Source organism: Ochotona princeps, chromosome 10 (assembly GCF_030435755.1).
Source record: "Ochotona princeps isolate mOchPri1 chromosome 10, mOchPri1.hap1, whole genome shotgun sequence".
NCBI lineage: Eukaryota > Metazoa > Chordata > Mammalia > Lagomorpha > Ochotonidae > Ochotona > Ochotona princeps.
The window spans coordinates 30458627-30485927 of NC_080841.1; the positions used below are offsets into that span (position 1 = coordinate 30458627).

General features: G+C 55.0%; 1 protein-coding gene across 1 annotated transcript in view; it reads left to right on the top strand.

The window, feature by feature from the left end:
* The first annotated feature begins 17888 nt into the window (after positions 1 to 17888).
* The window catches only part of CAPN2 (calpain 2), a 47166-nt gene continuing 37753 nt past the window's right edge, over positions 17889 to 27301 (top strand). Inside the window, exons 1-2 of the mRNA XM_004578613.3 lie at positions 17889 to 18284; positions 21960 to 22029. Coding sequence (XP_004578670.1) covers positions 18048 to 18284; positions 21960 to 22029 — 307 coding nt within the window. The 5' untranslated portion in view covers positions 17889 to 18047. The remainder of the gene's footprint in view (positions 18285 to 21959; positions 22030 to 27301) is intronic.

Below are 27301 nucleotides of genomic sequence, written 5' to 3' on the forward strand. Positions count from 1 at the left end.
AACATAGGAGCAGGGGCCTGCGCTAAATCCTCACCTTGCATGCTCCAGGATCCCATATGGACCCCAGTTCTAATCCTGGTGGCACCACTTCCCATCCAGCTCCCTGCCAGTGGCCTGGGAAAGCAGTCAAGGATGGCCCAAAGCCTTGGGACCCTGCACCCATGTGGGAGACCCGGAAGAGGCTCCTGGCTCCTGGCTTCGGATCAGCCATTGTGGTCTCTTGGGATGTGAATCACTGGACAGAAGATGTTCCTTTCTGTCTCTCCTCCTCTCAATATATCTTGTTTTCCAATAAAAACAAAATAAATCTTTTTTAAAAATAGGAGCAGGGACTGGTGGCATACAGGTTAATCCTCTATGTGCAGTACCAGCATCCCATATGGATGCCAGTTCAAGTCCCAGCTGCTCCACTTCTGATCCAGCTCTCTGCTTATGGCTTAAGAAGGCAACAGAGGACAGCCCAGGTCTTGGGTTCCTGCACCCACATGGGAGACCTGGAAAGAATCTACTGACTCCCAGCTTCACGGTGGCCCATTTTCACCCATTGTGGCCATTTGAGGAGTGAACAAGTGGATGGAAGACCTCTCTGTCTTTCCTCGGACTTTGTAAAATCTGCCTTTCAAATAAAACTCAGTAAATATTTTCTTAAAAAGACAGAATAGGAGCAAAGCATACAGCCTGGCTGTTAAAATCCAAAAATGAATACATCATTTTTATGAATCATAAAAAAAAATCCCCTTATGATCACAAGGGCAGAAACGCTGAGTATGAAATGGAACACCCAGAGACACAGTGCAACCTTTTGTTTAACACCAGCTTTGAATAGCCCAGTGCTAGAGAATTGGAGCTGCTTTTTATTATCCAGGGCCCTCTGGAGAAAGATCCAATTCTCAGAACTCTGAACAGAGAACAATCTTCTCCAGAGTTCATTCAAATGAGCCGACAATGCCATTTTCCACATGGGATGGAGGGCACTCACACGTACTTAGGCCACTAGAAATAGAAGGTGCTGAGAAACTGAACTCCCGGGTCTTGGGAGGTGACCAGACCCCACTTTAACACTCTGTTGCAACTGCATTTGGGGTTTCTAACTACACGGCCACCTGTGCAAAAAGCAGAGAGCTCTTCTGTGAAAACTACCTCCAGGCCTAACCACATTCTGGCACAGGTAGCAAACAGACTCCAGGTTCAGAATCTATTGATCGGGGGAGAAGAACGAATCCAAGGGACTTTGCAGACCGTGTCTTCATTTCTCGGCATCACTTCAGTAAGGACAGAAGGAACTGTAAAAAAATATTGATCATCACCTAGTCATTTCAATTTCCACAGTTGTATAGGCTAGCAGTTCCAAAACTACTTTCAGATGCGTATTCTTTTTTAAAAAAACGTATTTATTCTTATTGGAAAGACAGATTTATAGAGAGGAGGGACAGCTCTTTCATCCACTGGTTCACACCCCAAATGGCCACAACGGCTGGAGCCACAACGGCTGAAGCCAGGAGCAAGGAGCTTCTTATAGGCCTCCCACGCGGTGCAGGGTCCCAAGGCTTTGGGCCGTCCTCGACTGCTTTCCCAGGCACCTTTCTGATGGGTTACAGCTGAGCTGAGAACCAGGGTTGGGGGTGGACCTGGCTGGACAGGAAGTAGCACCTTCCAGCATAAGTGTGGGCTGGATAGTGGGGACTGTTGGGCTGAGCTAAGCTGCAGCATCCACTGGTGTGTACAAAAGCCAAATAGAATGCAGGACAGATTAGACCAGTCAGCTGTACATACCGGCATGCACAGAAATCAGGTCTGGGGGCGTGCCTAGTGGAGGTTGTTGGGGGTCACTCTGACTGGGCTGCAGGTCCCGCTGGTGTACATGAGGGCTGAGAGTGTGCTAGGCAGGATTGGGTTGGGCTGCAGCATCCACTGGTTTATGTAAGAGATGGGACTAGATACAGAACTGACCGAGTAACTGCAACCACCGGTGTGGGTATGTAGGCCGATGTGGGTCATGGACTAACCCAGACCCCATACTGACTGGCACATGCGGAAGTCAGGTTTGGGGTCACCTCAGACGAGATTTCTTTGGAGATCCCTCCCCTCCCCAACTGAGCTGCTAGACTCAAAACTCCAACCATGGGAAGAATTGCAGAATCTGTGGTCTTACCATGGAGCGCCTGTGTCAGAACTAGGCTTCCTCAGTTACTGACGATGGCGCAGCAGACAGCATGCCCAGATGCACAAGGGCAATATGACAGTCCATTGGGGCATATAGAGGACACCTGGTACTAGAGCAGAGGATGGAGGGCAGAACAAAGTGGACAACTCTCCCAGCCAAGCGTTCACAGCAAGTATCTGGGCAAATGAGACTCTAAGGTGGACTTGTCAGCCAATGGACCTTGGAAGGATTTCCTCATCCTGGAGCAATAAAATCAATAGCACCTCAGAACTATCGAAACTACTTGAGCAGGATCCTCAGAGCATGCTCCACAATGGGGACCCTGGGATGACATCAAGTGGCTGTCCTCCATTCCTGGGTACTGATGTGGTTGGGATACTGGGTGTGGATTCTCCCTTCCCTCCCTACTCCCCCCAGATATAGGAATAAAAAAAAAGAAAATTGGGAACAATGGTCTCAGCCACTTTCCCCTATTCCTCAATCCTTCCCATCCTAATCAGTGGTCGACATGGGCATACATCCTTCTCAACTATGTAAACACCATCAAAAATAATTTTTAAATGCAAAAAAAAAAAAAATAAAGTATAGGGCCCGGTGCAATGGTTCAGTGGCTAAATCCTCGCCCTGCAATCACTAGGATCCCATATGGGTATTGGTTCATATCCTGCTCAACTTCCCACCTAGCTCCCTGCTTGTGGCCTGGGAAAGCAGCCAAAGACGGCCCAAAGCCTTGGGCATCTGCACCCACATGGGAGACCAAAAGGAAGCTCCCGGCTTCAGATCAGCTCAGCTCTGGCTATTGTGACCACTCAGGGAGTGAACCAGCAGATGAAAGATCTTTCTCTCTATATCTCCTCTGTAAACCTGCCTTTCCAATAAAAATAATTATTTTTAAATTAAAGTATAAGAGGGATATAGATTATTCTTTTTTAAATATTTATTAAATTATTTATTTTAAAGACAGAGCTACAGAAAGAGAGAGAGCTTATCTGATGTTCACTCCCCAATGGCCACAATAGCCCGAGTTAAAAGAGACTAAAGTCAGAAGCCAGGTTTCCTATACAGGTGGCATTGCCCAAGCACTGGGGCCATCCCCTGATGTTTGCCCAGGTCATCAAAAAGGAGCTGGATAGGAAGTGGAGCAGCCAGCATTTGAACTGGTACTCACATGGGATGCTGGTGTCACAGGCAGCAGCTTTACTCACAACGCCACAGCACCATCCCTTGGAACAGCTTTATGTACCAGAAAATAGGATATGTGTGAAGGATGCTGAGAGCCTATCAGAAGGACAGAGGAGCTATCATCCCCACCCCCACACCCTTGCACAAAATCTAAGGTAACTTGAACATCAAAAATAAATAGTACTAATGCATCAGAATCCACTGGTTATAAGAATCCGTGCCTCTTTTCTCAGCGGGATGAGGAGGGGCCTCACACACACCCACACATGCAGTGGCACAGTGGAGGGGAGCCTGGCTTGCCTGGCCCCTAAGTACTCCCTCTCCTGAGACCCAGGATCTAACGTGCTCTGAACCAGTGATTCACGGTTGCAGGAGGGCAAGATGGCACCGTAGCTGACAGCAGAAGAGTACACTCCTGCATACTCTCGGGATGGGACACACTGCAAACACAGACCAGCCAGGGCTCAACACCTCAGGCACAGAGCCAGGAAGGAGAGGGACTGTCCCCCTCAGATGCTGGGGCTGGAAAGGACAGAAACTGTCCTAGGCCAACTTCAGATGCGCTGTTACACACGAGATGATGATGGGGCTAAAAGACCATCAGACTCTATAAAAGGCTGAGTCCTCCACAATCACCAGAAGCCAGTGTCCAATCTCAGGAACACAACTGCCTGGAACAGGACCCTCGGCCATCTCCCAGCCAGGGTCAAGCTCCCCCTGCCCACAGGTGCCCAGGGGAGCTCTGGCCGCACCCCATACACACAGCCCCCAGCTACAGGAGCCACAATGCTCCTATGTCCTCCAAGATACTCGTTGTGCCACTGTACTCCTTATTCCCTAGCTGGCCATCCCTGTCCCCAGGAGATCTGAGAGGCTCAGGACCCTCCAGGCTACAATCCTGGAGGGCTGACTCAGCCCAGCCAATGGTAACTGAAAGATCATACATGCCACAACACCTGCAAATACCTCCCCCAGCCCTCTTCTTGGTGTGGGGCCCCAGGGGAGCCCTGCATAGCATGTTCCAGCAGGACACCTAGAACAGCCACGCATTGGCCACTCCAGGATCTGACCTGACCATGCAGGTCTCCCCTGCACACCTGGAACAAAGCTAACTGAGAATACCTACACACAGAGGCCAAAGCCAAGCCACCTGAAAGTGTAAGGAGGCTGCTGTCGCTGGCCCTGATGGATGCCTGCTTGGCTCCTGGGGTGTCCCTCCCATCACTCCATACTCTGCTTTTACCTCCACATTTTTCTGCCCAGTCCTCCTATCTCCCTCTCACAAGGACCCTGCGATGACCTGGGCCCACTCAAATCATCCAAGATCACAGATCCAGCCTAAACCCCTCCACCTAATCCTGACTGCCCAGGCCCTTGGAGCAGGGGAGGCAGCACTATCCAAGGTAACGTCTCCGGAGAGCCAATTCTCAGCCCATCTCAGCCACCAGGGCTCCACCAGGGCTCCACCAGGGCTCCACCAGGGCTCCACCAGGGCTCCACCAGGGAGCAGGAAGGTCTCCCCAAACGTCACAGCGGGGCTCTGCAAGACAGGGGCTTCTGTTGGGGGGTGGAGAGGAGGCGGCCCACGGCCCTGAGCACCACTGAGGATTTCTGCTTCCAGCCATGCTGAGGTCTGGACGCTGCCACCTGCCCAACTACAGCCAAGCCCAGCTGACCAGTCGAGGAGGGGCAAGAGGAGCACCCAGGAGATGTTAAGTGTAACTGAAGGGCACACACTACATACCCTCCTGACACTTCAGAATGTACAGGTACATAGTGTGTGTGTGCACACACATGAGCATTCACCTGCAGCAATATCACAGCTCCTGCACCATTTTCGTCTTGCACCTCCCCTCAGCCCAGGACACTTCCACTCTGCTTTCTTTCTCTGCTAACTGGATTATCCTAAGTCGGCTACATGAAGAAACTTCAAAAATTCACAGGAAATGCAATTTTACTAAAGATCTTTTTTAGTTTTTTGTTTGGGGCCCAACATGGTAGCTAAAGTCCTCGCCTTGCTCACACTGGTATCTCATATGAGCACCTGTTCATATTCCAGCTGCTCCACTTTCCTTCCAGCTCCCTGCTTGTGGCCTGGGAAAGCAGTTGAAGATGGTCCAAAGCCTTAGGACCCCGTACCCGCAAGGGAGGCCTAGAAGAAGTTACTGGCTCCTGGCCACAGATCAGCTCAGCTCTAGCAGTTAGGGCCACTTGGGGAGTGAACCAGCTAACAGAAGATCTTTCTCTTTGTCTCTCCTTCTCTCTGTACATCTGACTTTACAATAAAATAAATAAATAGAAAAATTTTTAATTTTTTCTGTTTAAAAGGCGGAATAGTGAAGAGAGAAAGGTATTCCATCTGCTGAGTCACTCCCCAAATGACCACAACAACCAGAGCTGGTCTGGACTAAAGCTAGGAGCCTGAAGCCTCTTCCGGGTCTCCCACATGGGTACAGGGGCCCAAGCACTTGTGCCATCCTATGCTGTTTTCCCAGGTCATTCATTAGCAGGGAGCTGGATGGGAAGTGGAGCAGCTGGGACGTGAACTGGTGCCCCAGGCAGAGGTTTAGCTCACTAGGCCATGGTGCCGGCCCCAGGAATGGAATTGACTTCATGTGAATTCCTGTGAGCTTTCTGAAGACCTCACGGGTGAGTGGAGTCGCGGCAAGCTCAAACGGAACATGGGATAGCTACCGAAGTGAGCTCCCCTCCCCTGCTCCCTGGGCCCCGCTCGTCCACTGGTCAGCTTGCAGCCTCCCGGGAGTGCCCATGAGCCTGCTGGCACTTGACCCAAATCCACAGCTGCTGAGCAAAACCCACGAGACTCTGTTCCCTCTTTTTTTTTCTCTTTTATTTATTTGGAAGAGGGGGGCCGGGAGGAGAGAAGGACATCCCATGCACTGGTTCACTTCCCACAGGCCTCTGACAGCTGGAGCTGGGCCAGTCTGAAACCAGGAGCGTAGAACTCCATGTGGGTCTCCCACGGGCTGGGAGGGGCCCAGGCACCTGAGGCCCTGCCGGCTGTCCCCCAGGAGGCCGACCTGGATGCAGGGTGGGACACTGGCAGCGAGGGGCTGTGCTATGAGATGCCAGTGTTCCACGCGGGGCTTTGACCAAATGCCCACCTCCCAACACTTTCAGCACCACGTGCAGCCCTCCCTACTCAGTGTCCTGCAGGAATAAGAAAAATGGACGAATTGGGTGTTTGCAAGAAGATGAGGTTTGGAAGCTGCTGCTGGGGCATAGGCCAGTGTGGTCTGCCGACAGCTTCAGACCTCCAGCCCCAAGGCAAGGACACTGCAGAGCCCCAGGGCCCTCCACAGCCTTCATCCACCCTCCTAGCCTGACTTCTCGCTATGAGAGTCTCTCCCCTCAGCTCCTATTAATCCTGTCTCCCCTCCTGCTCCTTCGTCTCTGCCCACTGACATTCAAGGTGGGACCTCATCACCTATGGAGTTCATCCATGCTACGGCCTCGGTGCCCTCCTCATCTCAGCAGTCCCAACTCCTCATCTTCTGTGCCCATCTCTCTCCTCGGAGACCCAAACCCACATTTCCAAGGGTCCACTGGGTGTCCCGCCTGGACACCACAGGGCATCTAAGACGCCTGTTTCCATGCCCCCAAACCCTGTTCCACCTTCCCTCGCTCAGCAAATTCCATTTCTCAATCTTGGCCAGGATCCTAGACTATCATTTCATCAGTTACCGATCCCAACCCCTCCACCTGCCAGATTTCAAATCTGTCTGCTCCTGTCACTGCATTTACCCCAGATGGCCCCTTCACCCCATGTCCCTGGGATCTTAGCAACCACTTGGTAGTCCTCCTCCCTGTGAGCCTGCCTCCTGGACACACCCCTGTCAACACAGGACAAATTTGTCCAGAGTCCAGCGCAACAGCCTAGTGGCTAAAGTCCTCACCTTGCATGTTCCAGGATCCCATATGGACACCGGTTCTAATCCTGGTGGCACCACTTCCCATCCAGCTCCCTGCTTGTGGGCTGGGAAAGCAGTCGAGGACGGCCCAAAGCTTTGGGATCCTGCACCCATTTGAGAGACCCGGAAGAGGCTCCTGGCTCCTGGCTTCGGATTGGCTCAGCTCTGGCCATTGCAGCCATTTGTGATGGAAGATCTTTGTCTCTCCTTCTCTGTAAATCTGCCTTTCCGATAAAAATAAATAAATCTTAAAAAAGAAAAGAAAAGAAAAAACTCACCCAGGAGCTCAGCCCAGCCATTGCAGTACCCTCAGGCCTCACCCCCGCCACCCCCAGCCACTCTGACCTGATTCAGGTGCCCCAGGCCAGCGGCACCACTTTGAAGCTGTCACCCAGGCCCTGGCTCCAGGTTTTGCTTCTCCCGGCTCCCGGAGGGCACTCCGCACTCTGACAGAACCATGCCACGCTTGGCCACGAGGTGGCGCCCACGCAACAGCAAAGAGCCGCGGGAGCCGCCATTTTTCCTACCACTGCGTCGACCTGGGGGTGACCTTCGCCGGCCTGGTTTGCAATGAACAGCCGGGTTTTGGTGCCAACAGTTGTGTTTATGTTTGTTGTTCAGAAACTCCTGGCCGACTCTAAAACTCTCCAAGGAAGTGCAAGGAAGCCGCCCAAAGAAGCTGTGAAGGAGGCCGGGCGGGGAAGCCGGGTCGCTGAGGGCCAGGGCTCCACAGGGACTGCTGAGGTGTGCGGCAGGGGGTGCCCCTGCTCCCTAGGGCTCCCCCTGCTCCCTAGGGCTCCCCCTGCTCCCTAGGGCTCCCCACACCCAGACCGCCAGGGCCTTCCTTACCTCTCCCCTGCTCCTCACCGCTGGGCCCCCGACAAGGACTCCTGGCCGGACTCCTGGCCTTGTAAAATTGTTCAACCCCCTGAGGACGTTCCCCAAAATCCCCCACTCCTCCCCCTCCTCAGCCTCCTCCCCTCTCTGAGCCCATCCTGGCCTGCTGAGGTCTTGGCCACACCTTTAGGTGGGTGGTACCAGCATTGCCCACCCATTTTCTGATTAATTAAAGAGACCACCAATGGGGAACATCTTACCTGTAAGTTCCCAGCCCAACAAGGAGGGGTCAAGGAAGGCTTAAAACCCCAAGACCCTTCCTCAAACCTTTGGTGTCTCTCCTTTCGGGAGGCACCCCACCTCTTCGGAGGTGCTTCCCCTTTCCTCCCTTCCCTGCTCACCTGGTCCCTTCTTAAATAAACTTATCTGTTTGCAACAGATTCCCAGCTTTTTATTTCTATACTAAGCTGAGGAAAGAACCCACCGGGTATTTCTGGTAACACTCACCACCCCACAGTGATATGGGATTCCCCATTCCTGGCCAAGAATCCTGTAGGGTCCTGTTTATTTTTTTATAAGATTTCTTTTTATTTATCTGAAAGGCAGAGTTACAGAGAAATAGAGTATACTTCCGTCTGCTGGTTCACTCCCCAGATGGCCGCAACAGCCAGGACTGGGCCAGGCCAAAGCCAGGAGTCAGGAACTCCATCCCAGGCTCCCACATGGGTAGGGGCAGCCCAGCCACTTGGGCCATCTGCTGCTACTTGCCCAGGCACATTGGGATTGGAAGTGAAACAGATGGGACTCGAAACGGCATTCATAAGAGATGCCAGCATTCCATAGGGCTACCTAACCTGATGTTCAATGTAGCCAGAAGCCCCTCGACCCTGACACGTCCTCTCTATCATTTTCCGTGCTGTGACCCATCCCCCTGGGGTGAGAGGCTCCTTGGGGTGAGCCGACACTGTTGAGTGTCCAGCCACTGTATGCCCCACAGCCAGACCCCTTGCAGTTTCGGGATTCCTGAGTAAAAAACCTTCCTCACCACACTTTAGCAAGGCCATTGGTCAAATGGCTTTCACGGACACCCCAGTACCCCACGCACCTGCATCCATCCCCACGCGTAGGACAAAGGAGTTCCCAGTAACTTCTGGAACTCTGCAGTTGGCTCCAGGATGCCTCAGGGGTGGCGATGGCTGGCAAGCCGGACTTTGTGGTGATGGCCACACAGCACCAAGGAGACACCACAGCTCCTCATCCTGGCACACAGGCATGATGGGCACCCACACAGGGAAGGACCAACCCAGCCCTGGCGGGGGGAGGCGCTGGGTATGGATGCAGGGACTTCTTGCCCTCTGTGTTGGACCCCAGCGCCCATCTGAGACAGGTCTTCTGTTCTTCTGTAAAGAGGGAGCGTATGCCCTGTCCCCCTACACAGAACAATCCAGAACAGTCCTAGGTTATTATATTCAGGGGCCCTCCAGCAGATCTCAAAGCTCAGGCAGGGTTTCCCCATCCTATGCCAGGGACCTGGCACCAAGCATCACTTGGGAACACTTTGTGCCCGCGACCTTTCCTTCAATCCACCTTCACCAAGAACCCAACAGGTGCCAGGCTCTGTGCCAGATACAAGTGAACAAGACACAGTCTGCAAGGTGAAGCTGCTGCCTGCAACACAGGCATGCCATGTGGGCACTGGGTGCCCCACTTCTGATCCAGCTCCTTGCTAATGCATTCAGGGAAGAGCGGAGAATGGCCCAGTTCGTGGGCCCCTGCACCCACGCGAGATCCAGAAGAAAGCCTTACAGCCATTTGGGAAGTGAACCAGCAGATGGAAGATCTCTCCCTCTCTCTGTTTTGCCCTTCAAATAAATCTCTCTCTCTCTCTCTCTCTCACACACACACACACACACACACACACACACACACACATACAGTCTCTCTCTAAGAGCAGAAAGACGGGCCAGCAGAAACAGGAGCTACAAGCAAGGACGCCAAGTGCTCAGGTAAGCAGCAATGATGCCATTGGGCTTGCCAATTTATATTCAAGTTCGCTCCAGAACGCACGCTGGAGAGCACTTGTGTCTGGCCATCACTTGCATTTTTATCAGCTGACTGGCTGGCTGGCATGGAGAGGAATTCCTCTAAGACACTCCCCTCTCAGCGTGAGTCAGGGAGCCCAAGCCTCCCCGGGGAGAATCCTGCCAGCCAGCGGTGTGACAGGAACAGGCCAACCGGGCGGCACCTGGGGAGTGGACCAGCCATTTCTGTGAAGCCATGGAGCCCTCCTCCCTGGTGGGTCACAGGCCTGCCCTGGGCTCCTCAGCCTGAGGGCAGAGCCCTGTGGTGCTGTGGGCATCTCACCCTGGCTGGAGGCACTGAAGCCCGCCAGGCGCTGAGTCAGATGCTGCAGGGCCACATGGCCAGCTGTGACTCAGGCCTGAGCAGGCTCTCAGAGCCCTTTGCAACATGCCCTTATTTGGGCCCTGCAGGGTTTCTCTTTCTCTCAGGATCTAAGAAGCAGAGCCTCTCTCAGGCCTGGAAGGAGATGGACAGCCTGGGCTGGGCTCTGGGCTGACAGCCTCATTCCTGGACAGCTCTCAGGCGGTCAACCACACCCACCACACCGAGAGCCACAGGGTGTGCTTGAAGGCAGTTAACTCCCTGGGACAGCAGAATGTCTACTCACGAGCCTCCTGCACACAAATGAAAACAACATTGGAGGGGCTGCCGTCCCTGGCACTGGCATCCCCTGGGGCGCTGGTTCGAATCCGAGCAGCTCCCTGCTAATGCACCTGGGAAAAGGCAACAGAAGATAGCCCACATGCCTGGACCCCTGTCACCCACATGGAAGATACGAACGGAGCTCCAGGCTCCTGGTTTTACCCTGAGCTGGCCTGAGCCATTTGGGGAGTGAACCAGTATATGCAAGATTCTCGCTTCTCTCTCCGTCCCTCACTTTCTAAACAATAAAAAATTTAAAAAGTGAGTCTTGTTTAAAAATAAATAAATATAGGGAGTGGAGGAAATGTAAAAGGGCCCACCCCCAGAGGGCAAGAGGCCCCAGTCAGTGGAAGCTCTGGTTGCTCCACCCCAACCCCCACTGCATTTACAAATGGCCCCCATGGCTAGAAGGTGTCGACCCTGGCAGATGGGTTTTGGTTTTGGTTTTGGTTTTTGGTTTTTTTAGATTTATTTATTTTTATTGCAAAGTCAAACATACAGAGAGAAGGAGAGACAGAGAGAAAGGTCTTCCATCCATTGATTCACTCCTCAAGCAGCCACAACAGCTGTGGGGCTGTGCTGATCCAAAGCCAGGAGCCTGGAGCCTCTTCTGGGTCTCCCACATGGGAGCAGAGTCCCAAGGCTTTGGCTGTCCTCGACTGCTTTCCCAGGCCGCAAGCAGGGAGCTGGATGGGAAGTAGGGCCGCCAGGATTTGGGATCACCGCGCGTTCAAGTCGAGACTTTAGCTGCTAGGCTACCACGCTGGGCCCGACCCTGGCAGGTTTTGAGACAAGAAAGCCCAACCACCAAGAGCATAAAGGGACAGGCAGCAGAAGAACCAGGGCAGCAGGTTGAGCAAGGGCTGCCAGGAAAACAGCTTAGCTGAGTGTCTGAAAGCAGGAAAGGAAACCCAGTCAGGGGAAACAGGGTGTGGCTCAGACAGGGCCATGCCTCGCCTCAGGCAAGTGTGGCCCCAGGCAGGGTGTGGCCCCAGGTGGGGTGTGGCCTAGGTGGGTGTGACCCCCGGGTGGGTGTGGCCTAGGTGGGTGTGGCCCCATTCAGGGTGATGCCCCAGGACAGGCATGGCTGCAGATGGGGTATGGCCACTGGTGTGTCGATGGGTCTGGAGGAGTGTCTCCTCAGGGAAGGAGAGGCCCAGGGACAGGGTAAAGCCCCCAGGTGAGGTGTGGCTCCAGGCTGGTTATAACAGTGGTCTAGGTTGGGGGTGGGGAGCAGGTGGAGCATGGCCCCGGGCAGGATATGGTGCTGTGGCCACTGGCAGGCAAGACCACAGACGGGCATGGTGACCTCTCCGTGGGCTGTAAAGAGCCATTCTGTATAAAATAAGATTTTTATTTCTTAGACAAAATGACAGAAAAAGAGAGATCCTGCATTCGCTAGTTCACGCCTCAAATGCCAAGGTTAGCCCGGGCATAAAGTCAGGAACCAGGAACTCCATCGGGGTCACCCACATCCAGCTGCTCCAGACTCCTGGTGGGGATGGAACGTGACCCCAGGCCTCCACACACTGAGCCACACGCCGCAGGCCACTGGGGCTTCTCTCCTACTCAGCACCTCTGATCTCCTCATCGGCCCTCAGAATCCGTGCGGAAGGGCCCTGTCTGCTCTGTGGTATTCAATAGGCCTGTCCATCACCCCACAAAAGTCTTAAGGATAGAGTGAACTCCTAATGGCATCTCTATCCTGGTGGACCATGTGTGGTGACTGTGGAACTCACACGGTCTGCATGCGACCCAGGATTTGCATCACGCATCCCTAAAGGGGACAGGAAGAATTCGGGGGTTCTTCCTCAGCTGCCACCTGCCAGTGCCTTGCCTCACCCACACTGGGAGGGGACACCATGGACAGAGCCAGCCTCCACCACCCGCCTGCCACTTCCCTAGGCTTCCATTTCTCCTCCACAGCATGGGGAGCTAAGACTGCCCTTGGCCAGCTGAGAAGTTCAAATTCAAAGGTGTGCACAGTACCGGGCTTGCACGCTGGCACAAGGAGCCGTCCGCAAAGTGAACACTTTGACAAATATCTCCAGAACCCAGAGGTGGTGCCCCTGTTTTCTCTTCTTGGCACTTGGAGACATTTTAAAGGAAAACACTACAGACATGAGGCTGGGAAAGGCTGGGAGAGGGAGCAGGGGATGTTGGTGGGGGGATCCATGATGGTGTTCACAGCACAGAGGAGGGACAGCTCACAATAACTTAGTGCATGTTTTCTGAATAACTATATAAAATGACCTCACATACCCAGCATGGTAGCCTAGCAGCTAAAGTCCTTGCCTTGCATGCTCTGGGATCCCATATGGACCCCAGTTCTAATCCCAGCAGCCCTGTTTCCCATCCAGCTCCCTGCTTGTGGCCTGGGAAAGCAGTCAAGCATGGTCCAAAGCCTTGGGATACTGCACCCACATGGGAGACCCAGAAGAGGCTCCTGGCTTCAGATTGGCTCAGCTCCGGCTGGTGCGGCTACTTGGGGAATAAATCAATGGACGGAAGATCTTCCTCTCTGTCTCTCATCCTCTCTGTGTATCTGACTTTCCAATAAAAATTAAACAAATCTTTAAAAAAATGATGACCTCAGAGAAGAGCAGGGAGGTGAAGATGCAAATCGCCACGATTTCATCGACTCACATGAAATAAAGGTAGTACGGTTTGGGTGTCTGCTTGAATGCTGAAGACCTTCTCAAGGATCCAGAGGATGGAAGCTTTGGGAAGGCCCTGGAAAGTGAGTGAGTTGGTCCTTAGGGTGAGGGGCCCTGCAGTGCCCTCCGAGTGGCTGCTAAGCAGAGACCACACCGACACAGGCACACACACGCCTCTCTTCTCTTGCTCTGTCATGCTATGCCTGTCTAAAGGCTTGGTCAGCAAGAACACCAGGGCCAGAGGCCAAACCAGGGGGACCTGCGGATCTCAGGCTGGGGAACTGTGGAACCACAAGCAAAAATAATCCTCCCTGGCATAAGCTGGTTTGGCCTGGGTATTTTTGTTGTAATAACAATAGGTTGTTTAATCCAGAAAGTCTTGAAATATCACACTGTGGCCTATAAATATGCCTAACCACTATAGTTTAATTAAGAATGTATAAAATCCTCAGGGAGGGCCCGGCGGCGTGGCCTAGCGGCTAAGGTCCTCGCCTTGAAAGCCCCGGGATCCCATATGGGCGCCGGTTCTAATCCCGGCAGCTCCACTTCCCATGCAGCTCCCTGCTTGTGGCCTGGGAAAGCAGTTGAGGACGGCCCAATGCACTGGGACCCTGCACCCGCGTGGGAGACCCGGAAGAGGTTCCAGGTTCCCGGCTTCGGATCGGCGTGCACCGGCCCGTTGCGGCTCACTTGGGGAGTGAATCATCGGACGGAAGATCTTCCTCTCTGTCTCTCCTCCTCTGTGTATATCTGGCTGTAATAAAATGAATAAATCTTTAAAAAAAAAAATCCTCAGGGAATAGCGTGAAGAATAGTGTCACCTGTCCACTCCGAGGCTAGTTCAGGCTGAAAAAGTGCAGTGAAATGAGAGGGTTCCTGGTGGGTAGGTGGGCACAACCGGTGCAGTTTCAGCAAGTGACTTATTCCCTGGCACGCAAGCCCCTCCCCAGTTCCTCACTGAATGAGAACTGCTCGATTATAATTGTCCCGCTTTTCCTCCAGCTGTGTCGGCCACCCTTAAGGCTTTCCAGATGCATGGGACCTATCTGTTATGCTATCTGACTGTATCTTTCCACACAAACTGTGAGGCTAGCTGCCTATCCAATCACAGCTATGCGCCTTACTTTGAAAATCCAGTAATTTCTTCTCACAGACATTTCAAATGATTTCTAGCAGGGATTTCCTTGTTACAGCCCCGAGATTCTCTCCCCACTCTCCTCGTTTCTTCTTTGTCTCTTTTTGTTTGCTCCGAGGGCTCTGAGCCAGGCCTGGGTGGTTTGGGGTAATCTGGCTGCTGTTGATTCACCAGCCGCCCCCAGAGCTGGATGACTCACTGCAGGAAGGGTTTCCACTGCGGGGCGGTGGCGTGTGGGCCTGTCTGTGTCTTACGCTCCCTGGTGAAAGGCATTGTGTGTGCACAGAGACAGTCTTGCCAGGTGCAGCAGGGTAACACCGGGTGAGAGCGGGGCTCTGGGGAGTGGAAGGAGCAGCGTGCACCCAGCTTGGGAACAGCCTTGTCCATTGCGTGGAGGCAGGAAGCACCGGGTGTGTTCGCAGAGTCCTGGGCGCCTGGCAAGGCTTGCTGCCAGAGCTGCACCACAGAGGGCGTTGCCCGGGTCGGGGAGAGGAAGTCCGGGGTGAGCCAGGACACTTTTCTGCCTGCGGGCTGTGTGCAGCCTCTGGCCTAGTTTGGATGACGGGATGACAGCTCCACCCTGCCCCAGTCATTTGCTGAAAGAACTTGGGAGGAAGCCACCTGGGGAGGAGGTATTTCCTCCAGAGGTGAGCTGTCCGTGAGGAGACGGGCGGGGCCACAGGTGGACGAGCACTGGGCAGGTGGCCAGGCTTTCTCCTAAACTCCAGCTCAGAGTAGGGCCAGGGGAAATCAGACAGTGAGGCCAATGAACACCTCCCAGGTAAGGGCTAGCTTCACGTAAACGTCTCGCACCAGAAAACCACCCGCTGGAAACACCTGCCTGTGTCTCCATTTCAGAGACCAGGCGTGGACAGGAATGCCCAGACTTGCGAACTGCAGATGGAAAGTGTCAAAGAAAAGCAACACTGAGCCAGGGAGCAATGTTCATTAGAAAGCCAATCATCTGGGAAGAGCTCCCCAAAGCAGCAGAATGGGGGTCTCCTGCTGCAGGGCCAGGCAGAATCTTTGAAGGAGATGGCCGGAGGAAGTGTAGAGAAGTGGACCTCCCCATGTGGAGCTGATCCACGGGCAGGGCTCTGCTCTTCCATGTCGCTTAGGCTTGGCAAGCAGTGCTCAGAGGTGAGTAGGAAAGAGAGAAATACGACTCAAGTTTAGCTAAAGTGGCAGACAACCACGGACACTTGGTCAACGACTAGGAGAGGTGGACAGGTGATCACACATAATGTTTTTTAAAGGGTAATAACACGGACCTGTGTGTGCACAGAGACAGTAGCCTAGCAGTAGCCTAGCAGCTAAAGTCCTTGCCTTGTACGCACCAGGATCCCATATGGGCGTGCCAGGATCCCATATAGGTGCCAGTTCTAATCCTGGCAGCCCCACTTCCCTGCCTCTGATCCAGCTCCCTGCCTGTGGCCTGGGAAGGCAGTCGAGGACGGCCCAAAGCCTTGGGACCCTGCACGCATGTGGGAGACCCGGAAGTGCTCCTGGCTTTGGATTGGGCAGTTCCAACCATTGAGGTCACTTGGGGAGTGAACCGACAGACAGAAAGTCTTCCTCTCTGTCTCTCCTCCCCTCTGTATATCTGGTTTTCCAATAAAAATAAATCTTTTATTAAAAAGAGGTGGAATAGCATGAATCACCCAGGGAAAATGAACATGAGTTAAAGGTTTCATTTAACTCTTGAGGGAACGAGGTATGTGTGTTATAACGAACTCAAATGAAAAGACATTTAGATGGAGTAGAGTGGGTTTTTGTTTACTGTTCACTGTGAAAGGCAATGTGACAGAAAGAGGCTGTCCATCTGCTGGCTCACTCTCCAAATGTCCACAGCACCCAGGGCTGGTCTAGACTTAAGTCAGGGAACCCAAAACCCCATCCTGCCTCCCACGTGGGCAGCAGCAGCCCAAGGACTGGAGCCATCGCCTGCTGCCCCCAGGATGCTTCCGCAGGAACTGGGTCAGAAGCAGAGAAGCCGGCAGCTTTATGTGGGATGCAGACCTTGCAAGCAGACACGGTGTCCACTGTGCCACCATGCCCACCCCTTGAAGGGAAAGCTATGGAAGTGAGGAAGTAGATAGACAAACGCCGGCTCCTCCTCAGGGACGGGGCAGACCTGTCACCAGGTGGAGTCAGTAGAGGCCAGTCACAGCTCGTGACCCAGGCGGACGTCTCCAGGAATGCACTAGCAGTGAAGATGCCCAAGCCTCATGTCGGAGTGCCTGCGTTCAGTCCCCACCACGAGCTTCCCATCTAGGCGCAGGCAAAGGCTCAACTACTTAGGTCCCTGCCTCCCACGTGGGAGACCTCGGTGGATTGCTCCTGGCTTTCGGCCTTGGTCCAACTCCCAACCGCAACAGGCATCTGGGGGGCAATAAACCAATGGATGGGCTCTCATTCTCTTAAATCCTTTTTAAAATGTTTAGCTTATATAAAACCTTCAGACATTGCTAGACACCTCCTTGGGGTGGAACGGAGGGTAAGAGTACCCCCCCACACAGTGAGAATTACTGTTCTCCACAATGCACAGCTATCCAAGGAAACACACACCTTCTCCCTAGGTGTACTGAGCACCCCTACCCTGCCAGGCCGAGCCTCTGCACACACCTGCTTCTCTGTGTGGCCAGCTATTCTAAGAACTTTTCTCCAGTTAATTAATACTCCCAGCTAAATTTGTGCTTCAGGTAAACAAGGCATCACTGTGCTGGTATTTAGGAAATACTCTTCTGCCTCATGCGATATTTGCATGCTGTTTACTTGAGGCTTAAATTTAATCAAGAAGACCTCCCCCACCCCCAATGGCACATACCTCTTGGTGGCCCGGCAGCTGACTAGCACTGAAGCATCGTGATTTGTGGCCGTTTACAATCCCGGGTCTGCCCGTGACTAGAAGCGTCACGTCGGATTATGTCTTGTTAGTGGCTTCAAAACTCAGTTTCCTCATCTGTAAAATGGGACGATTGGTAAGCAGCACCCTCTTCATGGAGTTGCTGGCAGGACACCGTTAAGCCAGAGCACAAGGAATGGAAGCCAGTTTGACCCCGAACCTCTACAGACTCTGGGTGCCTCTTGGAGGCTTTGCCCGGAGCTGCCCAGCTGCTGCCTCCGTCCGACTCGCGTAGGGCCACGCCATAGCCGCGCGCGGTCCGCAGGTGGCAGCACCGGCTCTGCGCTCCGTAGGCCCGGGACCGGGCGGCGTCCGGAGCCCGCGCCGAGCAGGCCGGGAGCGGCCGAGGCCACACCCCGCGACCGCGGCGCTCCCCGTGGTGAATCATCGCCCGCAGCTGCGGCTCCCGCAGTCCGCTCCGCGCGCCGGGCCCTGGCCGCGCCCCAGCCGAGCGCTGCGCGCCCGCATTCCGCTCCGCCGCCCACTTGGCTCCCCGCTCAACGCCGCGACAATGGCGGGCATCGCAACCAGGCTGGCCCGGGACCGGGAGGCGGCCGAAGGGCTGGGCTCGCACGAGAGGGCCGTCAAGTACTTGAACCAAGACTACGCGACGCTGCGGGACGCGTGCCTGGAGGCCGGGACGCTCTTCCAGGACCCGTGCTTCCCGGCCCTGGCCCCGTCCCTGGGCTTCAAGGAGCTGGGGCCCTACTCCAGCAAGACCCGAGGCATTGAGTGGAAGCGACCCACGGTAGGAGGCTCGCGGCGTGGGCGGGCGGGCCCGGGGCGCCACGGTGCGGGAGTGGGCGGGGAGCCGAAGCTGCCCGGAGCGCCAGGACGCACGGGCTGCCTGCTTGGGGCCCAGCTCCCGCTTTCACCCTCTACACCCTCCCGAGCTGCGGTGGAACACTCGCACGCCCACCGGGGCACCTTCTCCCCTGTCTTGGAATCTAGCCAAAACCCGGGTGGCTCCCCGGAGGCCGCGAGAAAGTCATGGGCTGCGGCAAGGAGGTGAAGGGGCTGCGGGGAAGAGGTGGGCAGGAGATCCCGGCCCTGGGTCTGCTTGCTGGGCGGGTGTCGTTGACTAAGGTCTGTCCAGCACAGACTTGCCGTTACCTTTACGTAGAGCTGTGGAGAGGCGCTGTGGAGCCCTCCACTCCTCGACATTTCCATTGGTCACTGACCGAGGACAGGAAGTGCTCCCAGGATCCAGGTCCTGCCCTGGGGGCCTCACAGCCGCACCCTCACAACTGCAGGGACCCTTGCCTGCCCTTCAGGGTCTTCATCTCTCCCTAGCCTTGGGACAACTTTGCTGCCTCACCTGCGTCCATTCTTCCCCAGGATGCCCCAGGACTCCCCACACCCACACTAGGAGGCTCAGCGGCGGGGTCGGCCTCCCCCTGCTTCCATGGCCCTGGCCACCCTGGGTCCCTTTCCACTTCCCAAGCCTAGCCCTTGGGTCCCCAAGAGCAGTAGGAAGGGCAGGGCGAGGGGAGCAGAGCTCACCCTTCCTGGCTTGCTGCTGAGTGACCCCAGGTGAGCCTCCTCACCCCCCGCGCACCTGTACTGGCTCGCCTGAGAGAAGCAGCAGGGCCTGAACGGGTTCTGACGTCCCAGGCTCACCAGGCCCGGCCACTCTGTGCACCTTGCGGTTCCTCCATGGGCCACAGTTCTCTCCTGCCTTGGGCATTCTCACCTGCCAGAGTCCTCCCCGCTCCCCACCTTCGCTGGCACCTGATGCAGCCTTCCTGGCACTGTCACAGTGTACGTGTGACTGTCTATTTGTCCTTTCTGCCCAACTGCAGGGAGGGAGACTGGCGTGTCCACACACATTGTATTCCACTGCCCTTGTGCGTTACTCATTCACTCACTCAGCAGAGTTTATAGAGTCTCTGTTCCACATCTGGCACTGAACACCCAGGGTGTATCAGGAAACCCAAAGGATGGTGACTGTCAATGCTGAGTGCTAATTGAGATTCGTGAAAGTGATGAGAAAGTGTGTTGGCCTCGCATTTCTATGGCATTGTGCCAATTGCATAGTGAACTCATACTCTGCTGCTGTTTTCATTCATTTCAGTGAGCCTTTATTGAATACCTGCTGTATACAGTGCCTATAGCTTGTGGCCCCTGAAGAGTTTAGCTGGAAATTCCTGTGGGACTTCCGGATGGCCTGGCTGCTGCATAGGGCAGGCAGGCTGTGCACTGTGGTTGCAGAAACTAAGCCATGAGAAGTTGGATACTTGCTGGAGGCCCTCTGGTATGCAGGCTGGAGGCAGGGCTCTGCTCTGGCCGTGCAGGTTTGAGCCTGCTCACGGCTGCCCTGGCTTCCCCCTGCCCTTGCCCCAACACTGCTAGGGGCAGGTCAGGGGGACAAAACGTTTCCACTGGATTTGGAGGCCAGCGAGTCATCGGTGACTGCAGCAGGGCGGTTTCGATGGAAAGACCGGGCTAGCAGCCAGATGGCTGAAGGCTGTAAAGTAAGGGAATAAGATCAGCTGATAAGAGTGTGGGGGTAGAGAGGAGAGAAAGAGGGAGGAGGCACCGGGTAGGGTAGAGGGCACGGAGGGAGGCAGGTATAGCGGCATCTGGGGCCTGAGAGGGCCTTTTGTGCCCAAAACAGCTGGGGTGTGTTCCAGTGGAATGTGTTCCAAGTTGAGTCACCACACAGGAAGGGGTTGAAGGTGGAAAGAGATGGCAGGGTCCCTGGGGAGCTAGTAGGGGTGCAGGATGGCAGGGAGTGGGAGGAGGGACCCTGTGGCTCTGAGAGTGCCCCCCCACCCCATGACTGCGGGGGTATGGCAGGAAGTGGCTGGAGTCTCCGTGAGAGTGGGGGCCTGGGCCAGGGTGTGGTTAAGAGGAAGCCTATGTGATCCCGGGGTGGCACCTGTCGGGTAAGAGCGCAGGCAGAACCCCTGTTTCCCACTGAGAGAACCACACCTTCAAGTGGGTAGTGAGTGCTTTTTTCTGCACCCTGAGCTCAGCCTCCCACCTTTGTGTCTTGGGCTCCAAGCCCAGTGACCATCCAGCTCCTGACAGCATCTGTGGGGCGTGCCCACGGTACTTGCAGGCTGTTATTTAACTCTCAGCTGGTGCTATGTCCCTCCCAACTCCCATTGTGCAGATGAAGGCCCTGAGGCCAAGGCCACCGGAGCTGTCATGCTAGGGCCAGAGCCAGGCTTCAGAAGTTATCAGAATCCCTACACCCTCTGACCCTGACACACAGCCATTCCTTCACCTCCCTGCTCACTGCCACAAGGGTTAGCTCTCTGAGTGTCAAAGGCCAAACTTTCATTTCTCCGGAGAGGCTGCCCCAGGCTCAATGATGGGAAAATCCCCAGGCGGTAGGCGCCTGACTGGCAGGCTGTTCTGTCTGCCGCACCATGCTAAGCTCTTGGCTGCTGGCTGCCAAGCCGCCAGCTAAGCATAAGAGCAGTCCATTGTCCCTGTTGCTCCCCGGGACAGGCGGATCCTAGCAGGGGGAGGACAATGCAGAGGCATAAAGGGAATGTGCTGTGTTGCAGAAGAGCTGGCATCGCCTGTGCCAGGACAGACAGGGCTGGACCCAGGCTGGCCCATCACCACGGGGTGTAGGGTGGGAGTATGGCACTCAGCAGACGGGAGTCCTGCAGCCCCAGGGAGGCGAGCCTGGCCACGCCCCCTGCCTTCCTCAGTGGGCTTGGGTAGAGCACTTCAGATTCAAAAATGCACCCAGGGAGGCCGCTGTAGGGGCCAGTGTGAGTCAGAGCTGGCGTCCTGAGCAGTTGGCTTGCAACTGCCTCGGAGCTTGTTCCTAAGCCGTTAGGGCCCGAGTGGGAGCATGGCTTTGCTTGAAGTTCAGAACCCAATGTTGTCTCTCTCGCGTAAGCTGTGTGACTGTGGACACATCACTCGACCTCCCTGAGCAGTTTCCTCCCGCTGTGAAATCTGTGTGAACCCATCTCTTGCTCCAGAGAGGGGCCCATGAATCAAACTGCCAACATGGTCTTTGCTAAATGTCAGGTGCAGGGTAGTCAGAGGTTACAGGTATCACAGCTGAAGGAAGGGCCCCTACCCTACTTGTGAGGAAACCAGACCACCACCCATGGGCACAGCTGAGTGGAATCAGACTGAGGGAGGGCTGCATGGAAGAGGTGGCAAGACACTTCCAAATGTGGTACCATGTGGAAAAAGAGGGGACATGGTAGTAAGCGGAGGAATTGCATGCAAGCAAAGCCACCCATGTACCAGAACAGGGGAGAGAGGAGGGGTCTCCTGGGGTGGGACTCGTGGAACACAACACCATGGTGGAGCCCCCACCCACCCATGGGGGGCCAGTGGAGCAGGGACCTCTCTGCACAGGGAAAAGGGGTGAAGCTGGGAGGGTCCCATCCAAAATGCAAAAGCAGTGAACTGGTAGCTGATAACACCTTGTGGGTTTTGTTCCCAGGAGCTCTGCGGGGACCCCCAGTTCATCGTGGGAGGAGCCACCCGCACAGATATCTGCCAAGGAGCCCTGGGTGAGTGACGGGCCCTGGGGAAGCTGTGAGGCTACAGCTGGGCGGGTTGAAGGGAGAGCTTGGCTAACTTGGCCAGTTCCAGAAGCTCCGGGACTTCTCTCATCTTGGGGATGGTGGCCCTCGCTCCCCACCCCTGTACTCCAGCCCCATGCGAGACTTCTCTGCACTGGGTAGAATTTCCTGAGGTCTGAAGGACCTCTGTGTCCCACCCCTTGATCGCTGGGCCTCCCAGGCCAGAATCCCCCAGGGAGCACTGCGCGGATGTCACTTGGCTGGAGTCTGGGGACGGGGGAAGGTGACTCAGTGTGGAGGAAGTAGAAAGCCCAGGACTGTGCGGGAGGAAGTGAGCCCCGGGCGTTCCCAGCTGGCCGTCACCATGGCAGCACAACAGCAGGAAGCCGTGCAGCTCGCTGCCCTGTGTGAGGCTGTGAGGTTCGCCAAAGCCAGAGCCCCAGCATGGGGGGGTGCTACGGCGAGTTCCAGTGTTGGGAGGCCTTGGGTCTGGGGCTCCTCCCGCCTTGTTAGGAGAGCCCCGGGCCTGCCGGGAAGTCCCCAGGGTGGCACGTCGTGGCTGTCACTTCAGTTCTCAGTGTTTGTTGTCAGGATATGCTTTAACTAGGGGCCTGAAATGCCTGCAAGAGAAACCAAAAACCACCCTTCCTGCCCCAGCAAGTGGGTCAGTGATGGGATGTCCTTCCCTTGGCCCTCACGGGCTCCGACTGCCTGGCACCAGCTGCTGTGCATGAGTGTATACTGTTTGCCAGACACACGGGGCTGCTGCTGCTGAAGTTTCTGCTGTAGTGGTTTCCATTTCATGGATGGGCATGCTGAGGTCCTCACACAGATGAAGTAGGGGGTTCAGTCCAACCCGGGTCCCCTAGGTTTTAATCCCCCAGACTGGGATGGGATGAGAGCATGTATGGCTTTTCTCCCTGTCCAGGTAGCTTGGCATGTCCTGGTCCAGAAGCTGCCTGTCATTTCTCATCCTGGGGACAGCCCCAGGCTGAGGCCCACAGCCTTGCAGGATGGCAAGGTCAAGGCAAGACATGAGGAAGAATACAACCCAGAGCTGGGCAGAGCTGGCACCACCATCAAGTTGCTGTGATGCCCAAGCCCATTGTTACCTGCAAGAAGCCCACCCCCATCTCCCCGCTACTGACCCACCCAGAGGTAGATGACTGGGGCTCCAGGGGCACCCACTGCTTTAGCACAGGAATCTGCTGGACACGTTGAACAACCCTGGGGGCTGCAGCAGATAGAGGCAAACACAGCACTTGCTACCCACATGCCCCAACTAGATGTCTACTTCAGTTTATTACTACCCTAAGGGCCAGGTTTAAGGTATGTTTAGATGCCAGTAGGCCATTTGTAGAGGAGACTAACACAGCTTACATTCCTGGGAGCAAGGATATGTGGAATACAGCACAGCAAAGTGAAATGTAAACATTCTTAAAGTTTTTAAACTTCTCAGAAACTAGTCTGTAATGTCCTCCCCTGCCCTCTCTCTAGAAAAATAGAAGTGTTTGTTTATATGAAAGGCAAAACAACAGAGAGGGAGAAGAGGGGAGGAGGGAAGCAGAGAGAGAGAGACCAAGAAATGGAAAGACCCTGTTGATTCACTCCCCCGTCCCTGCTGCCTCCTGGATGCTTTAGCTGGAAGCTGGATGGGGAGCAGAGAAGCTGGGACCCAAATCTGCACTCTGATAGAGTGTACCTGTGTTGTAAGTGGGCAGCTTAGCTGGCCCTGGTCTGTAATTTCTAAGGTTTTTGTTTAGCCTCTTTGCTTCAAATGCCACACTAGCCATTGGTTATCCTTTTGACCTTCTATTTTAGGGGAGTCTGGTTAGATGATGGTCTGTGACATGTGGTTCACTGAGCTCCCATCGTGGTGGCATCTGGGAGGATAGAGTGGTGGAGGGGTGGCGTCTGTCACCACATCCCAGTAAGCTCAGAAGCATCCAGAACAAGGCCAATGGCAGTGACACCCCCAGAGGGGCCAGATATAAGAGGCTGGGCTGTGTCTGTGGCAGGAAGACTGGCCAGGTCACCAGCCAGAGCCTCAGACTCTTCTGAAAACAGGGAGGACAGGTGGGGCAAGTGAGGCCTCAGAGGCCCCTGGGAAGCAGCTGCTTGAAGCTGCCCTGGCTCCTGGTGACTGCCTTCATAACCCACGGGGAGGCTCCGAAGGCCATGGTGTGACCTCCAGGTCCCACGCCGGGCGACAGTATTGCCCGTTCCCTGTGGAACACGCTGCTCATGGGGCAGCCTCTCCCTGCATTCTCTCCTGTCATCGTCCCTACTCAGAAGGGACCATTCTCATTCCCATGATGTACCTGAGAGCGCTGAGGCACACAGAGGGGAGTGTGCTTGGAAGGCCACCCAGCCGGCAATGGCGAGCGAATGCTTATACTCAGTGCATACCACCCTCCATCTCTCCCCCACCATCCAGTCCTCAGAAACACCCTCCTGTCCCTGCACTTTCTGCCCTGGCGCTTGCTTCAGGGAGCCAGGGCTCCATCACACTGACCACAGTGGTTGGCACCAGTATCCACCCCCTTTCCCAGACGGCACACCATCAGGACTTGACCAGAGCACTTTGGATCATGGCTGCAGATTGGCCCTGATGGCCAGCTACTGGCTGCCAGCCACCGGCTGAGCAGGACCAGCCCCTGCTAGGAAGGCACTCAGCACAACACTCTCTGCCCTCTGGGAGAGCCTGCAGATGCCACCCAGTATGGCTCTGTGGATGCTGGTGGTGACCACACTCCCGCAGGTGACTGCTACCTGGAGTGGCCCCCACAGGGGTGCAGGAAGAGAAGAAGTTCAAAGGCTGAAGTCCTCCCCCCTCTATCACTGCTCACCCCCACAGGACAAGGCTGCTGCCCTTGCTGGGAAGGCATGGGGCACAGACCCCTGGCTGGCCCCTGGTTTCCTGCGGCAGAGCCCATGGCTGCTGGTGCTGTCATAGCTGTTGAGACAGCACAGCCTGAGTTTCCCAAAGCCCCATGACCCCATCCCTGAGCGCCCCCTTGGCTCCAGAACACCCACCCACAAGGAGGTGTCTGGTTCCTGGGTGCAGCAGGGTGGGGAGGAGCAGAGCCAATGGGAGAAACAGAACAGAAGTGATATTTCTGGTACTGCACTTCCACCATCATTTGCCTTTGTGACTTCAGGCAGGTGACCCAGCATCCCCAGCCTCAGTTTTCACTCCTATTTAATGGGAACATAGACCCTCCCTAACTTAAGATGATTTGACCTGTATAAAAAGATCTGCCTGGAGAATGGTTCTGTAGTGTAGTTAATTAAGCATTTGCCTGTTTCACTGGCATCTCGTGTGTGCTGGTTCGAGTCCCAGATGCTCCATTTCTGATCTGGGTCCCTGCTAATATGCCTGGGAAAGCAGCAGAGGATGGCTCAGGTGCTAGGTCTTCTGCAGCCATGTAGGAGGCCCAGAAGAAGCTCCTGACTTCGGACCAGCCCAGCTCTGGCCATTTAGGTAGTGAACCAACTGATGGAAGATCTCTGTCTCTCCCTCACTCTAACTGTGCCTTTCAAATTAAAAAAAAATTAAATAATTACTTTTTTATTTGAAAGGGAGAGGGATGTAAAAGCACACACAAGGGATTGGGGGCAAGACTGATATGCATTTAGCAGCAACTGTACTCTTACTTTGAATTTGACTGTCCCTGGGCTAGGGGTGGGCGTGAGTCTCTTTCGAGATCCTCAGCAGGTGACCGTCAGCTCCTGTCACCGCGGAAGCCTGTAATTAACTGTCCAGGAGATGGTCTGCACTGTAGAGGCTTTTGCCGTAGTAAATGTTCTGAGTTCATTTTAGGTGAGCGGCATAGTAAATGCATTTTTATCTGCGGGCTTATTCAGTTGATGATGGGTTTAATCAGCATGGCCCCATGGTGAGTAGAGCAGCATCTGTAAGGAGAGGCTGCCTTCCCAGCCATGCAGGCCAACACCCTTGGTGGGTGCACTGCACTGGGGAATCCTCCAGAAATTCAAGGGGCTGTTGTCCCCGCGTGGCCTCAGTACTCTTGTTTGAGATGAGAAGATTGGGTTAGATCCTGCTCTTGCTTTTGATTCTCTCCGCATTTGTACTTAGTGAAGAGCTTCTGTGACACTGAAACCTGCCACTTTGTCCTAGAGCCTCCACCACTCCAAGCTCCTGCTAGACTCAGGTTTGTGAGCAAGAGTATCTGCTCCAGGGTGCTGGGTACTTTGTCCTGTTCAGTCCTCCACGGTCCCAGCCCTAGAGGGGCATTCTGGGGCATTCGGAAGTGAGTTGGCCTGAGGTCTGCACGAGTTCTGGCCAGCAGCGCTGAAAAGGGAAGAGGTGACAGGCACCGCCCCAGCCTGGCCTGGCCAGCAGGTGTGCGCTGAGGCCAACTCTAGACTGGCGCTGGAATGGAATAAGTAGCAGTGCTGGAATGTTCTGAACCTGTACCACTGGTGTGGGAGCTGCTGGCCATGTGTGGCTGCACTTGCCATGTGATGAATGTAATGACTTTGTCATCTGTTGCCATCAGCATGCAGGGTGGCTCAACGGAGAGCTGAGCTTTAGGATTTGGCCTCCTCGCAGAGTCCTGTGTGGGAGGCACAGGTAGCCGTCAGAGCCTGTTAAGCATCAGCGTCGGAAGTGAGATTTTGCTTGAACCGGATGAGAGGCTGGCCTCCCAGCTCTGCCACTCACGAGCGCTGTCGTTTCATTAGCCTCTCAAGCGTTGGTTCTTTGTCCGTGAAACGAGAATAATGACGGTGTCTACCTGGGGGCGGGCAAGCGTGAGGGTGAAGTAGGATAAGGCATGGAGAGCTCGGCACGCCAAGGCCAAGTGCACAGACGAGTCAGCAAATACAGAGTACATGCCAGCCTGCCCCACTCCCCGTCTCCTTTGGGGTCTTGAGGGCACCATGATCTGGGGAGGACGGTGTAGGAGGACCATGGTATCCAGGAGTGACCGTGGGGCCACAGCCCTGCAGGTGAGAAAGGAACAAGCTTAGCTACCGCAGTCACTACCTGAGTCAGCCTGTATGCGTGTGTGGGGAGGGGGCGGAGGTTGGGGACACGCTGGCCCCAGCATCCTGCTGGGGGTTGGTGGGCAGGGCAGAGAGAACCAGGCAGAGAGACTACAGCCTGGCGCAATAACAGCTGGGATGTGGGTCAAGTTGAGGACCTGACCCTAGCCCCTGCTACACACAAGAGGTGGTATGCGTAGGCAGGGAACTCCCGTCCTGGAGCCTCTTGTTCTGGGCTCTGCCACAGGCC